Genomic DNA, 17,316 nt, shown 5'->3' on the forward strand with positions numbered 1-17,316 from the left:
ACAACGATAGAGCTATTTCTTATTGATTATTATTATACCCGCGCTTTTAGATTTAGTATTGACGATGTATATTATCTGTATGGTTGCATTGATATTATTTTTGTGTATTTTTATCAATAAATACTTTTACTTTTAAAAATAGTACCATCAGACTTCAACAGACCTCTCTTTCTTTGCTGGTAAGTGACCCAGTTACGGGGTACGTAACAAATGAAGCAGTGAAACCAAGGGAATTCAAGACTTAATTGGTGAATTATAATTGAAGATTTAGTTCATAAAAGGCAAAAAAAAACCTTCTAATTTATTTTCTCTTCCTCCCTCGTTCACAATATAGCTTGGAAATGATGCTTCCATTCTATTTTTGAGAGTTCTGAGGTAGCTGATGAAGCCAAGGTGAAAATCACAGACTAAGACACATACAGCATGGAAACAGACCCATTATCCCACTGAGACCATTCCACCATCAACTATTCAGTTGCAGCAATTGTACATTATACACTTCTTTCTAATCATCCCCACCCAATCTGCCTTCCCTAAGCCTCTAGAGTCTACTATTCACCTACACACCAGAGGCAATTTACAATGTTCAACTAAACTACCAATCTGCATATCTGGGAAGAAACTGGAGTACCAATAGGAAATATGCAGGCACTGGGAGGACATGCACACTACACAAGGACAGCACTTGAATACAAGATTGAACTTGGGTTGCTGGTGTTGTGAGGCAGTGGTTTTTATAGCTGAGGCACTCTGTTAGCATCTTAGCCGATAGAATACATAGGAGTGCTGTTTGTAAGGTGGGGCACTTCATTTGACATTTTCACATTAGCATCTCTATTGCTCCTCCATTTTGAGTGAACATAAGTAAGGGACTTTTAGGAGTCAGAAGGGATGTTGTGTTGGTTCAAGGATGCTTTGTCTGTCTTTTAATTTCTTCCTGTGACTGATCTCAGAATAGAGTGAGTATGTTTCAAGAATCTGGTGCAGGGCAACTAAAGAATATAAATTCTAACACTCTTCCTGGTGAAAGATCAAATCAAAAATTAGCTTCCTGAATATCCCAAGGCACTGGAAAGATGTAAGCAAGTTGGGAAGCTGAACTTTATTGAGGTATACAGTACATGGTGCAAATATAAATGGGCATACTGGGAATATTATATAACCGTCTACTGAAATATTGGCTTGTATTCCCTTGAACATGTGGTTATCTAATTAATGTATTTTTGATGCTCAATAAATTTGATAGGATAGATGGGAACTAATTTTCACGCTGTTCAAAATGTATTTTTAGATATCTTGCGTAGAGTTTCTGAAGGTTATTTGATTATTATCATCTTACAGGAATTAAAGTGTATATGTCTGTGTTACTATCCATGATCATCTAATCTGGTCAATTCTAAATCTTGACTTCACTGCAGCTCTAAGCATTTATTTGTGAGGTTAAGATCGAGGTAAGGTAGCGAATATGAGGTTAGAGATCAGACAGAAAAGTATTGGCCTGCTGCCAACTTGCAATTAAAAACAGAACAAGAGAGTTAACTATTCACAGCTCTTTTCATTACTCTGGAAACATTCCCCCTGCACATGGAATAGAGCCACAACTAGGATACAAGGACAGCTGTTGGGTGAGTGGCCAACGTGGCTTTGAAGGACAGAGTAAAGGCTATATTAAATCCATACAAAAAGCCAACAGACCATACCATTTAAGAACAATGACAACTATATCAGGTGGCTCAGTGAAAATTGTTCTATATATTAGTCCCTTCAAGCTTTCAAAATCTAGCACCTATTTTGTTAAGTTTAACAAAGTGTCGACAGATATCTCAAGCTGGACAGCCACTGCCAAGATGGGGTTTGAAAGAAAATGACTTCATTGCTTTAATCCCATTTTGGCAGTGGCTGACCAGCTTGAGGTATCTTGTACAAAGACTATTCAACATCCTTCTATTTCATTATTCTAATGAAGCATTGCTGTTTTACTCTGGAAATCCAATACACATCTGCTTCATTAGGATCTGTACTCACCCCACTCCTGCGTGATGTCATAGCCACAACCGGAGACCACTGGTTAGTACGGGGATTGAACCTCTCAGCACTGCTTAATTCTGTGGTATCATCTCTTCCTCCAACGGCGTAAATCATGTCCTGGTAAACAGAACATCCCAAGTGCTTCCGGCGAGTTCCCATTGGTGCAATGGTATGCCATCGGTTTTCCTGTGGACTGTAGCGTTCAACTACAGGTAGAAAATACAAGCCAATCCTGATCAGCCACTGTAGTACCATGGAAGCTCTCCTCTGATCTGAAATATCCCTCTCTCCCTACAGTTGTGCATTTTGCATACTTTTCAAAAGTTATAAATCCAAATGTCACTTTCTATTGGATGTTGTGTTACAATGGTGTTACAAACCATTTTCATCAGTCCAAGAGGAGCTGTATTAAAAACTCGATCAGTTCTCAAGCCTATGCACAAAGACATTATATGAGAATTCTCAGTTGTTAATTTTTAGTTACCCTTTTTAATGCAGAAAGGGCTCATTTCAGCTCCTTGTGTGCAGCACCTTCTATTCCATAGTGAAAAAAGGACCCTTGAAACAATACACAGAAGATCAGGTCTTACCACTAAGGTAACTGGACACTGTCACCTACACAATATTTACAATTACATCATTATTTATATTTTGGATCTTTGATAACAGAAAATGTTCTTACACTGTGGTATTCTCAAAAATTAATTCTGTTTCAGTCTCTAATTGTAAATCATACTGCACAGGGATATGAATTATGGAGCCACTGTCATAATGGAGTAACAGAATTTGAGCACCACTGTAGCATAGTGGTTAGCACGATGCTATTACATCGTGGGGAGTTCAGGATTGTAGAGTTCAATTCTGGTGCCATTCTGTAAGGAGTCTCTGTACATTCTTCCCATGGAACATGTGAGTTTTGTCTGGATGTTTCGGTTTCCTCCCACAATCCAAAGACGTACTGGGTAGGTTAATTACTCATTGTAAATTGTCCCATGTTTAGGTTAGATTTAATCAGGCTTGTGAGGTTGCTAGGGTGGCACTGTTCGAAGGGCCGGAAGGGCCTACTCTGCACCATGTCACTAAATCAATAAGTAAATAAATCTTTCTACACAGAATAAACATACCAGTATTAAGGGGAGAGGTACCATCAGATCCACCAACAGCATAAAGAAATCCACCTAATACAGCAACTGCCACACCTAGCCGTCTGGTACTCATTGAAGCCACACGTGCCCATTTATTCTCTTTCGGGTCAAACCTAGAATGAAAATATTTTTGCCTGTATCACTTCATGCAGAACCACTGAAAGCAAAAATCGAATTTCCAACCATCTGCACTGAAAGATCTCTCGTATATTCACAACTGAATCAAATTGGTTAACTGCACGTCGTTCAATTTATTTTTGATCTTGCATATTTTAAATTATGCAGACCAAGATAATTGGAGGAAGATATAATTCAATGAAGACCAACTTGAAGGAGTTCCTTTGGGTTTTAAGGGACTGCTGATTTTGTTAAAAATCCTCTTCCACTGTTCTTCTAAATCAATACCGATCTTAAAATGTGCAATAAATACACCATATCTTGGAAAACCTGGACATCTGTTGTATAAAAATTTATAGTAAGTTTAAAATTAAAATTCCTTTGTATTGGGCCAAGTAACAACATATATAATAAAAAGACTTAATGAATTCAAAATTTCCAGTAATATGGAAACAAGAAATAAAACATGTTGGAAATACTTAGCAGATCAGGCAGCATCTATATCAAGAGAAACATGGTCAACATTTCTGGTTCATGATCTTCCTGTTCTAGTGAAATTACCTTCAATTTTATTTCTGTTTCTCTGACCACAGATTCCACCTGGCTTGCTAAATATTTCCAGCAATTTCTGTTCTTAATTCAGATTTCCAGCATCCACAAAACTTTATTTCTCGATATCTAGTAATACTGCTGTCTATTTATCAGGGAGTCCGTATAAAACAGCAGAAAGTTACCAGAGTACATGAAATTGAATACACAAGCATTCTTTATGTAGGTAGCCTGCTGATCTGTACCAACTTGCTGCACTACAGTGTGATCACTGGGAGGATGTCAGCAAAATAAAAGTAAAAGAGATGCCTTTCTAGGAAGTGAGGAAAAATAACAGAACTTAAAGGCAATTTAATCCATTCATTCTCATAACCCTAAAAATAATCAGTCATTACAGCACAGATACAGCCAGATCTCCTCAAAATCGATCTCAGGGTGATTAAGGCTGAGAAATGCAGAGAAAGAATGGTCAAAGGGGAATGATAAAAAGGGGAAGGAATGCAAAAATTATTTGTCAGAACTTGTTAATCTTAAATAAAGCAAAACATCAAGATGCATTACTGAAGTAATACTTTTCATATTTTGCACTTAATATCATTAAATTGATTGTTTATATATTATTTTGTTCACATCTACAAATCAGTGAAAGGATCTAGAATTTGAAAATAAAGAGAGAGATATATACGAGTGAACCCTATCCCACCCACCACCCCCCTGCTGGAATAATAAGCATCATAACCAAGCATACCACCTGTACTATGAGTGCCCTCTAATATATGAGCATTTCAAGTTTCAAATTAGGTTTCCAGTATAGATGTTATCAACTTCCATCAAGGCACCAGGCTGCCAGTGATGCATTACCTCGTATATAAGATTATGATCTGAAGTTCCCCTCGATGTAGATTTTCTGTGGCTGGGGAATTAAATGTCATGGTTCTGTAGCTTGACAAGTACTTTAGTAATTAACCAGTGAAGAGGCATTGAGGCATTGTAGAATTATCCATGATGGAAAAACTTCTTGCTTTCACTTTATCCCTTCACTAACAGCCTGTGTGAGAGTAGACCCCACACAGCGGAATCACAAACACACGCTGGTGCTTGTCCACTCCATAACGCGGCATGTTGACAGACCAACATTGCTATGCTACTTACTGCACCACACAATTACTGCTATCAGATCACGTTAGGAAGAAACACTCCACAAGTTTACCTTTCCACAATGTTCAGACAAGAGACGCCATCCTGGCCACCTACAGCATACAGATACCCTCCCAAAACTGCCACGCCAACACTGGTCCGACATGTACTGGTGGGAGCCACGTCACTACTCCACTGGTTGGTCTTTGGATCATATCTAAAAGTTTAATTATTAAAAAATTAAAAACATATGCCTAGTTTCACAGCACTCGCAATTACAGAGTTCATTGCGAGTGGAATTTGTGACCTTAAGATTTATTTCTCTTAAAACGTAAGCATTACAAAAAAAAGCAAATGCTACATTAAAGGAATAATTATACTCCCAGGCTTTATCAAATATTAGAACAGAATGATAAAATTCAAGGATAATTTTAATTGTGCAATACTTCTTGTCCCTGTGATTTTTTACATTAGATTTTTTTATGTGTTTCTTTATATTTGAGCAAAAATGGCATGGATAACCACTGTGCTTCCTATATTGTCTCCACACACAGAAGTTAGGATTATGCCTGAAATTGAATGTTCTTATCTGAAGAATGAATCCACATGTTGGGGCATGGAAAAGACATGTACTGAATTCAATAATTCAACAAACATGTTGTTTTATGTTTAAGGAAATAGATGCAGATGCAGCCGAACAAAATGCAATTCTCAACTACATTACTAATACCAGTTGGGTGGAAATCCGATATAGCATTTTAAGTCAGGTAAATATAGCAAGAGATACAAAGACAAAAGACAGACAGACCAGAAAGCAGGAATCATCCACTTAAAATTTTTATCATTATGCCAATGATCAAGTTCCATTATAAAGTGGAATTTGGCTGGGAAAATAAGATTCCAATAGGACTGTTTGAGATACTAGAACAGCTTTAACAGAGCTATATTATAGCTATTTTTTAAAGTTTATACGCTGAGGTGGCCTAGTAAGGTCAGCATTTATTGTCCATCCTTAAATGGACACAAGAAAAGATGGCAAGTTGCTTTCTTGAATTGCATCACGTTTAAGGTACATTTCCACACTAAAGGAAGAACAAATACATTTCCAAGTCAGGATGGCAAATGACATGGAGTAGAATTTGGTAGTGGTGTGATTCTCCTTCAGTTGATGCTCTTGACCTGTGGAATGGAAGTTATGAGGTTTGATGATTCAGTCAAAGAAGCCTTTATGAGTAACTGCACAGCATTCTGTAGATGGTACACAACAATGTTATTCTTGAAAAAGTCTGAATTTTTAAACTGGCAATAAAAGTGATAATCAAGTTAACTGCTTTGTCTTAGATGGAGTTAAGATTTAAGCTTTGTTACTTTTTTGACTTCTTGGTTTTTGTTGGAGCAAACATTTAATTACTCTCCTGACTTGCACCTTGTAGGTGATGGAAAGAATCCGTGAAGTCGGATGAGGCATTTGCCACAAATTACATAGCCACAAACAGGGCTGCTCTTGAAGCTACAATAGTAATATGGTTGTTAAGGTAACTAGTGGTAGGGGATTCACATCATTAAAAAACTAGAAGTAATTAGGCTCTCTGGTTGGAAACAGTCATGGCCTGGTTACTCATTGATTCACTCACTAATTCTAATTTTAGGTTCTTCTTTGATCATTTGTCTCAGATTCAAATTAATTATGGGCTACACACGGACATTATTGGTGACAAGATGCTGAACCAGAGTATAGCCAGGGGCGAGAAGATTGGTGGGAGGAAGAGAGTGCTAATGAGATAATGCTCTCTGCTGACTAGAATTAGATTCAGCAAAAATGACAATGGTTGCTGTTGGCAATCATCTCAGCTGCAGAGTTTCAGCTACCACCTAAATGTGCACATGAGACATTCTGTGTAACTAAATAAGACAGATAGCAAAACTATCTGCTGATCATCAGTCTCTATTTTTTGCATCCACAGATGGTAATGCAGAGGACTTTGCTCATTTGGTATGCTCAATGCAATATTATATACTTTTTAAAAATTTAAACTGTATGTTGCTACTTAGTGAGATTATTAACTTGAAGTTAAAATTAATGATATAAAAGGTATATCTTATATATTAGTTTGATAGGCTGATACAAATACAGTATTCATCAATGAGGAAAGAATATGGGGAAAAAATGTATTCAGAGTTTTGAACCACACACACACACACACACACACACACACACACACACACACACACACACACACACACACACACACACACACACACACACACACACACACACACACACACACACACACACACACACACACACACACACACACACACACACACACACACACACAAAGACTGCACCTTACCTCTCTACGCTGTTTAGATATGACGAGCCATCATGTCCACCCACTGCATAAAGAAGATCATCTAGCACGCTGACCCCTACGCCACACCGACGTTTGCTCATAGAAGCTACCATTCGCCATTCGTTGGTCTGAGGATCATAGCGCTCAACGCTCGAAATTGCATCCCCACTGCACCAACCTCCAACTAAACAAGAGTTCAGGTGTGAAACTATTTGCCATATTATTCAATCATCTGCTAACTTGAAGTCAGACACCTGTTTATTCTTACTCTGTTTCCTATTCTTAACCTATGCAACTAATTCAAACCCAAAATGAGCCTCATTTTCAGTGACTATCTTTTTATGGCATTTCAAATAGATTTTGGGAATTAGATTTACTTCCCAGTAGTTATCCCATGTCTGTGCTAATTATAACCAATCTAATAACTTGTATTAAGTCTGTCAAATGCAATTATAATTCATTAAAATAAACATGCTGACCCTGCCTTGTCACCATGATTTTTTGAGCCTTGATCTTATTGATGGATTTCATCATTTTGTCATAAACAATATCTGGCTGGTTTGTCTAAAGCTCCTTAATATTTTCCTCCCCTTCCTTCTCCAAGTATATGAGGTTTTTTTTAAATATTTTTTATCATATTTTTTTACTGAGTTAAGTATTGTATGTAATTAGTTTTGCTACAACAAGTGTATGGGACATTGGAAAAAAAGTTGAATTTCCCCATGGGGATGAATAAAGTATCTATCTATCTATCTATCTACATTTGTTTCCCTCCAACCTGCTGGTTTCCAGAATCTAGGGAATTTGGTAAAATAATCACCACCTCTTTCAGAACACTTTGATGTCAGCTATTAGTTTTAACAGATTTGCCCTGTTTTAGACCTGGTAATTTCTCTTGAACTTTTTTAATGATATTAATAATCTCAACTTGTTATCATAAATCTTTGGCCCATCTTAATTCTTGCTACATTCCAATATAATTAACAAATCTGAAAACACACATGGTGGCTCAAATCAAAAGTCATCCATTATCTACGGTATATACGGTCTATGTATACATCTACGGTATATTATACGAATGGTCTACATTATATACGGTCAACTCTTAAAACAAGCTGATATTTTAAGAACTGTTAAAAGATAAATTTTACACAAGATTACAAACCTGCAAATAAAACTTCGCCACATCGGATAGGTTTACGAGGCCTTGTCCTTGGACCCTGCATTAGGGGCCGTTCTTGTGGTAAAAGCAGATAATTTTTGGCTTCATCAACAAGGTCTCTGTAAAAAGGAGACAAGAAACAATGTACTGTTGTGATTTTCTTAAATAGAACTTGGTGTTGTACATATGAAAGAACAATTAAAGTTAACACAGCAGAAAGATAAATAATATATCCTGTAGTGAATTATCAGCCACAAAATGCTGCCACGAGAAGATGCTGATCAGGATCCACAGATCATCTCCAAACAGGCAGAAGAAATAGAGTAGGAGTGGAAGTCTGTTACTAGTGGTGTTCCACAAGAAGTGATGCTGTAACCTCTGTTGTTTGCGATATTACAGTGCTCATACAAAGTATTCACCACCACCACCCCCAAAAATGTTCATATTTAGTGTTATATAACACTGAATCACTTTTTGGCACTGATCAACAAAAAAAAATACTCTTTTATTTCAAAGTAAATGAAATTAATTACAAATATATATATCACAAAAAAATTGATTGCATACGTATTCACCCCCTTAAATATGACACACCAAGTCATCACTGGTGCAGCAAATTTGTTTTAGTTAAGTTAAATGGAGATCTGCTTTTGGAAACCTGTGTGCAGTCAAGGTAGTTCAATTGATTGTAGTAAAAATACACCTGTAGCTGAAGGTCCAACTGCTGGTGAGTTGTATCCTGGGAAAAATTACACCATGAAGCCAAAAGAGCACTTCAAGCAACTCCGTGAGGAGGTTATTGAAAAGCACAAATCAGGAGATGGATACAAGAAAATTTCCAAGTCACTGAACATCCCTTGGAGTGCATCAAGAAATGGAAAGAATATGGCACAGCTATAAATCTGCCTAGAGTACACAGTCCTCAAAAGCTGAGTGACAATGCAAGAAGGGGACTAGTGAGGGAGGCCACGAAGAGACCTATGACAACTCTAGAGGAGTTACAAGCTTCAGTGGCTGGGATGGGAGAGACTGCGCATACAACAACTGTTGCAGCTTTATGGGAAAGTGACAAAAAGAAAGCCACTGTTGAAAAACTCACATGAAATCTCATCTAGAGTTTGCCAGAAGGCATGTAGGAGACCCTGAAGTCAACTGAAAGAAGGTTTTGTGGTCTGATGAAACCAAAATTGAGCTTTTTAGTCATCAGACTAAATGCAATGTTTGGAAAACCTGATGTAGTCTGCAAAAGAACTGCGACTTTGGAGAAGATCTTTTTCTAGCAAGACAACGACCCCAAGCATAAAGCCAAAGCTACACAGGAATGACTTTAAAACAATAGAGTCAATGTCCTGGAGTGGCCAAGTCAGAGACCAGACCTCAATCCAATCCAGAATGTGTGGCTGGACTTGAGAAAGATTGTTCACTCCAATCCCCATGTGATCTGACAGAACTTGGGCAGTTTTGTAAAAAAGAATGGAGAAAAATTGCAGTGTCCAGATGCACAAAGCTGATAGAGACCTATCTACACAGACTCAAGGGTGTAATTGCTGCCAATTACATCTACCAAATACTGACTTGTACGGGGAGAGTACTTATGTGATCAATTATTTGTGTTTAATATTTGTAATTAATTTAGATCACTTTGTAGAGACCTGTTTTCATTTTGACATGAAAGATATTTTTCTGCTGACCAGTCTCAAAAACAGCCAAATTAAATCCACTGTGATTCAGTGTTGTAAAACAATAAAACATGAAAATATCCAAGGGGGGTGAATACGTTTTATAGGCACTGTATATCAATGATTTGAATGAAAATGTAGATGGATGGATTAGCAAGCTTGCAGTTAACACAAAGATTGGTGGAAATGTGGACAATATCAAGGACTATCAAAGAATACAGCAGGATATAAATCAGTACATATACGGACAAAGAAGTGGCAGATGCAATTTAATCTGGCAAGTGTGAGGTGTTGCACTTCAAGGTCAACTGGGAAGAAAAAGTATAATTAATATTAGGCCTTTTAATGGCACTGAAGTACACAGGGATCTTGGGGGGTCCAGGGCCATAGCTCACTGAAAATAGCTACACAACTGGATAAACTGGTGTTAAAGAAGGCTTGCCTTCATGATAGGCGTGTTAAGTATAAGAATAAGGAAGTCATACTGCAGTTATACAAAACTTCCGTCAGGCTGTACTTGGAATATTGCATGTAGTTCTGGTTGCCCCTTTATAGGAAAGATGTGGAGATTGTGGAAAGAGTACAGAAGTGGTTTGCCAGGATGCTGCCTAGATTAGAGGGCATGAGCAATAATTACAGGCTGGAAAACTTGGGTTGTTCTCCTTAAAGCATAAGAGGTTGAGGGGAGACCTGAAAGAGGTTTTTTTTTAATTGAAAGAGGCATAGAGGTGTAAACAGTTAGAGTCTGTTCCTCAGGTTCAAAATGTCAATCAACAGAGGCATGCTTTTAAGGTTAGAGGGGGAATTTTTACAGGCAAGAAAAATGCAAAGTGTGGTAGCTATCTGGAATGGGTTTCCTAGGGTGATTAGAGTCAGCTAGTTTGGTCGAGTTTAAGAGAACATGAAGGACACAAAGGGATATGGATATGCAAAAGGAGGATATTTAGCATGAATTAGCATTGACCGGAATATCATGGGCTGAGTAGCCTATCCAGTGCTGCATTATTCTATGTTCTATGCAAGTTGTCACTCTAGAAGCGGCTCTATAACATACCCAGCAGCAGGTCACTGATTTATCTGTTTCACCTGCAATTGCTTCAACATAGGCAAAACAAATATGCAGAATTTTAAAAAAAATAAGCATTTACTATTACTATGTAAAAAGAAATGTAATAGGCAAAATTTATCAGTGTGGAAGTGAATTAAAGCAATGCTATTACTATATGCATTTCAGAAAAAAAATCAGAAAATAAATCTCTCTAAACAAGTGAAACTGTTTTGGAGAAAAAGGGTAATCTGCTTCTATAATTTTACTGGATAAGTACTGTGCAGCCCAGAGAAAATTACTAAACTATTTTTATATGTTAGTTTACTTGATATTAAGCCCCAATTAACAACTACAAGCAAAAAGATACCACTCCCTTCCTTTGTACTATTAAAATCTCATATTTTCTCTTGGCAACATACCATTTAGCATAATTGCAATCAAGACTTTATAAATTGCAAGTCCTAGAGCTTGAGCAATCCAAACAAAGTGCAAGAATCAAAAACTTAAACTTAGTCAGCAACATCCCAATTTCTTCCAGTCAATGTAGGGTTCAATGAAGTCATAGCTTTCAATGTTAAATAAGTCACAAATTTTAATGCAGGTTACGAGGTTGCTTTAATGAACAATCACCATGTGTAGATGCAGCATTCAGGGAAGAGTCAGTGAAAAAGATGTGTAGATGGGCAAAAAGTGGTGGGATGAAGAGCCCACTTCTATGTTGTATATCTCTAAACCAAACTGTGAACAGATCTGAGCTTGTACAATTTGAAAACAAAGACTCTTTTCCTTAGAGACTCTTTTCTCTTTCCAAAGACTTAAAGAGAAATGTGGTTAGAAGTCGTCAATGCATCCAACAAAAAATGTATCCATCTTTACATTATAACTTTGCACAAAGGTTGTTCTCTCAGAATGACATGCTCTTGCTATACAGTATTTTGTCTCTGCACTTCAGTACATTGCTTGACATTGTGAGCAATGTCAAGTTTGCTATCCTTGATAAATGTCACTGCACTGAAGGGAAGGTTATTATTAGGTTACTAGATGAGTGGCCAAAAAGTGTATTTATAGACAATGAATTAAATTTTACCTTTGATATTTTGCAAATGGAAGACCACACAAAATTCAGGAACATGGTTAAAAACTTTGAAATACAAAAATGTAAAAAATATCTGATTTAAAATGTGTTGGCTTGTCCAGATTTCATTGTCTACATAAACCAAGTAGGTCAGGATCAACACTGAATCCCAGTGATGTACTCTGCTCCCCATGGGACAAGATATTAGTTCTGACAAGCAACAGGAACATGTGTGAACTAAATAGTTCTTTCAACACAGCTTGTTCTTAGTACCACCGTGCAAGCGACTATTTTAACCAGCAGCTTACCCACTCAGATTCTATTTTACACTCACTGAAATGTTTGTATTATTTATTCAAACAGAATAGTACACAGTATTAATAGTCACTCTTAAAATTCTTCTACATCATTGTGCACAAAGATAGGCAAGAGATGTCACTCAGGAGAGGTGCATCAGTAGAGCAGCCTGTAATATTCAGCTTTTAGTTTCTTCTTTTCATTTTTCCTCTCCTACATCTTATATTTTAAACAGCTGAGTTGGAATCTGAACTCGTATGCAAGCCTATTATTTATCAAGTGAAAGCACCATTTCATTTGTTAAGGCAGCAGATCAGTATACTTCCAATGACTCAAAAAGATTCCTCAACCAGAATGTCTATTCTATTTCAAAGTTATAATTATCAGGTATGTGACTGAAGCCTGACACCACCTCCCCTCCACCTGTTTAAATGTTTCTGTCCTTTATAGTACAATTCCCAAAGGAAACATGGCCATGTGATGCTCGCATTCAAGCTTTCTACTGTAGGTTTTTATTAAAACAACTTAAACCTTTGATCAAATGTTCGGCAACGAGTGAATTCAGAACAAAAAATTGCAACAAATTGTTAAACTGAGAGCTAAGAAATTGTATATCCAAATAAGTCTGTAACTGTTTACAAACTATACATTAATTGAGGTAACCTGATTTATAATGTTAATCAGGCAAATCAGGGAAATCATACCTGCATTCTTCATCACTCTTTATGAGGGGGTCAGATCCGACAGTTCCCACAAGAAACTTGGGGCTGAGCAATGGCAGGCGAACATGTTGTAATACCTGGAGTGAGGAAAATTAATTGAAGAGGAATGATTGCACTTTATTGTATCTCATTGTGGGAAAATTTTAATCCTTGCTTAGATGGGTGTTGAGACAAATATGCTAATTTTTCTTCCAGATTGTAACTTTCCACCAATATCTATTTACAAATCAGAACAGAAGGATCTCAACTCTGTTGAACAAACATAGGCCATGGAAGTGATTCACCCACACAAGACCAACTGCCTTTAAATTTTCCAATTAAATACGCAGTTACAGCTAAAATGAACTTCCCGATATACAATTTCAGGTCCCAGTTATTTTGAAGAAGTGCATTACATGAAGGAAGATTAATGTAACAGAGAAGTGTCATTTCAAGAGGACTGTGGCAGTAATGTGTAATTGACTTATTCATTCTGTGATAGCAGAAATATTGAGATGTCTGTTGCCAGAATGTTTTAAATCTGAATACAGTACACAAAGTAATTCTGTGTATGAACACTTAAGAGGGGGTTAGAGTGTAGTTTTGCAACTTTATTCATAAAAATTTACAAATCCTCTTAAATCTCAGGGCATCATGATGAATCAATCACATGGTTAAGTAGGTAGAACTTATTTGTCAGCCTGTCAGAATGTTGATAACTCTACAACTTTCCCCATTTAACATCTTTGTGTCTTAATGGTGGAACATCAAGCAGAATAAAGACTCTTACTTGGCAATGGACTAATTCAGTGCCTACAGGCGTAAGAAGCAATCATATCAACAAGATTGCAACAGGTAAAAATGTGGTGAAGAAGGTTTCTGGGTCACAGCTGAAGGTAGTCTGTGGCATACTGGCCTTCAATAGCTAGGGTACTCAGTATAGAAGTTGGGTGGTTATTTTGCAGCTAGATGAGATGTTGGAGAGGCCACACTTGCAGTATTATATACAGTTTTAATTACTCTATTACAGGAAAAACATCAATAGCTGGAAACAGTGCAAAAAAGATTTACAATAACATAGCCAAGAATTGAAGACCTAAGTTATAAGGAGAGGTTGGGAAAGTGAGGATATTTTTCCTTGAAGCATAAAAGACCAAGGAATAATTTGAATTTGAATGTCAACCTCAGAGATATATGTTAAATCATGAGGGACAAAGGTGAATACCCAGTGAAAGGGCCTAGGTTTAACACAGCATGAATATGTTCAGGTCAAATTCAGGAATTAGAGTATGGGTTCATCTACCAGGTATTTTAAATGATCAAAACAACCCCCACCACGAACTCCAATTGAGGTCTCAATAAAAGTGAAATCTTTGCATAAAGCATGGCTTTGTGCATATGTCAACACAATTAAACTGCAGCGTGGTTTTAGAAAACATAGAACATAGAGTAGTACAGCACATTACAGGCCCTTCGGCCCACAATGTTGTACCGACCCTCAAACCCTGCCTCCCATATAATCCCCCACCTTAAATTCCTCCATATATCTGTCTAGTACTCTCTTAAACTTCACTAGTGTATCTGCCTCCACCACTGACTCAGGCAGTGCATTCCACGCACCAACCACTCTCTGATTAAAAAACCTTCCTCTAATATCCCCCTTGAACTTCCCTCCCCTTACCTTAAAGCCATGTCCTCTTGTACTGAGCAGTGGTGCCCTGGGGAAGAGGTGCTGGCTATCCACTCTATCTACTCCTCTTAATATCTTGTACACCTCTATCATGTCTCCTCTCATCCTCCTTCTCTCCAGAGAGTAAAGCTCTCTTAATCTCTGATCATAACCCATACTCTCCAAACCAGGCAGCATCCTGGTAAATCTCCTCTATACCCTTTCCAATGCTTCCACATCCTTCCTATAGTGAGGCGACCAGAACTGGACACAGTACTCCAAGTGTGGCCTAACCAGAGTTTTATAGAGCTGCATCATTACATCGCGTCTCTTAAACTCTATCCCTCGACTTATGAAAGCTAACACTCCATAAACTTTCTTAACTACCCTATCTACCTATGAGGCAACTTTCAGGGTTCTGTGGACATGTACCACAGATCCCTCTGCTCCTCCACACTACCAAGTATCCTGCCATTTACTTTGTACTCTGCCTTGGAGTTTGTCCTTCCAAAGTGTACCACCTCACATTTCTCCGGGTTGAACTCCATCTGCCACTTCTCAGCCCACTTCTGCACCCTATCAACGTCTCTCTGCAATCTTCGACAATCCTCTACACTATCTACAACACCACCAACCTTTGTGTCCTCTGCAAATTTGCCAACCCACCCTTCTACCCCCATATCCAGGTCGTTAATAAAAATCACGAAAAGTAGAGGTCCTAGAACAGATCCTTGTGGGACACCACTATTCACAACCCTTCAATCTGAATGTCCTCCCTCCACAATGACCCTCTGCCTTCTGCAGGCAAGCCAATTCTGAATCCACCTGGCCAAACTTCCCTGGATCCCATGCCTTCTGACTTTCTGAATAAGCCTACCGTGTGGAACCTTGTCAAATGCCTTACTAAAATCCATGTAGATCACATCCACTGCGCTACCCTCATCTATATGCCTGGTTACCTCCTCAAAGAACTCTATCAGGCTTGTTAGGCACAATCTGCCCTGTACAAAGCCATGCTGACTGTCCCTGATCAGACCATGATTCTCTAAATGCCCATAGATCCTATCTCTAAGAATCTTTCCCACCACAGACGTTAAGGCTCACAGATCTATTATTACCCGGCCTATCCCTACTACCTTTTTTGAACAAGGGGACAACATTCGCCTCCCTCCAATCCTCCGGTACCATTCCCGTGGACAATGAGGACATAAAGATTCTCGCCAGAGGCTCAGCAACCTCTTCCCTTGCCTCGTGGAGCAGCCTGGAGAATATTTCGTCAGGCCCCGGGGACTTATCCATCCTAATGTATTGTACAACTCCAACACCTCCTCTCCCTTAATATCAACATGCTCCAGAACATCAACCTCACTCATATTGTCCTCACTGTCACTGTTTTGGTCTTTCATTTTAGTTGCACTGGTCACTATTTACAGAGCAACCACATAATACATGCACCACCTAAGGAATAAGCAAACCTGTTTCGAATCTCTCAATGTCATGATTAAACTACACGCAGAAGAAAAAAAAAGTTTGATATTGGCAACAAAGTCTCTATCACTCAAGGCCTGACAAAGATAAGGTCCAAATATGCCAACAGGCTGTTTCACCTAGCTGTGAAGTCCAAAACCAATGACAATAGTTTCACGATACAAGGTCAGCCAACTAAAGCTAGGAGTGTTGCAAATTCTCTAATCAAGAGGACATTAGATTCATAGTCAGAGCATAATCAAGACCCTGTGGTTGGGAAGATTCATATGCAAGGAAATTGAGAGATGTGCATCTTCAGCCACGAGTTTACTAAATGGCAATCCAGTGTTGGAGTCTATTATTAAGGATGAGGTTTTGGGGTACTTGGACACTAATGGTAAAATAAGTCAAAGTCAGCATGGTTACTGTAAAGGGAAATGTTACTGTTAAGAGGTCTTCAAGGAAGTAACAAACAGGGTGTACAAAGGAGAGACAGTGGATGTCATTTACTTGGATTTTCAGAAGGTATTTGATAAGGTGCCATATATGAGGCTGCTTAAGATAAAATTCTGTGGCGTTACAGGAAAGATATTGACATAGACAGAGGTAGGGGGTAGCGAGTGGGAATAAAAGGGGCATTTTCTAGTTGGCTGTCAGTGACTAGTAGTGTTCCTCAGGGGTCAGTATTGGGACCACTACTTTTCACATAGTTTGTCAATAATTTGGATAATGGAATTGATGACTATGTGACTAAATTTGCAGATGATATGAAGACAGGTGGAGGGGTAGGTACTGCTGAAGAAGAAATGCGATTGCAGCAGGATTTAGACAAATTGGAAGATTGGGCAAAAAAGTAGCAGATGGAATACAGTGTTAGGAAATCTATGA

At 38.1% G+C, this 17,316-nt stretch overlaps 1 protein-coding gene across 2 annotated transcripts in view; it reads right to left on the reverse strand.

The window, feature by feature from the left end:
• Nucleotides 1-17,316, reverse strand: part of klhl20 (kelch-like family member 20) — an 85,227-nt gene that overhangs the window by 32,447 nt on the left and 35,464 nt on the right. The window contains exons 4-9 of one of the 2 annotated variants that reach the window (XM_073063669.1): nt 13,296-13,390; nt 8,496-8,611; nt 7,331-7,514; nt 5,050-5,193; nt 3,153-3,286; nt 2,026-2,234 (exon numbers count right to left, since the gene is read on the reverse strand). In XM_073063669.1, the coding sequence (XP_072919770.1) occupies nt 2,026-2,234; nt 3,153-3,286; nt 5,050-5,193; nt 7,331-7,514; nt 8,496-8,611; nt 13,296-13,390 (882 nt within the window). The remainder of the gene's footprint in view (nt 1-2,025; nt 2,235-3,152; nt 3,287-5,049; nt 5,194-7,330; nt 7,515-8,495; nt 8,612-13,295; nt 13,391-17,316) is intronic. The other variant, XM_073063670.1, reaches the window with a different exon arrangement.

This window comes from Hemitrygon akajei, chromosome 12, assembly GCF_048418815.1.
Source record: "Hemitrygon akajei chromosome 12, sHemAka1.3, whole genome shotgun sequence".
Lineage (NCBI taxonomy): Eukaryota > Metazoa > Chordata > Chondrichthyes > Myliobatiformes > Dasyatidae > Hemitrygon > Hemitrygon akajei.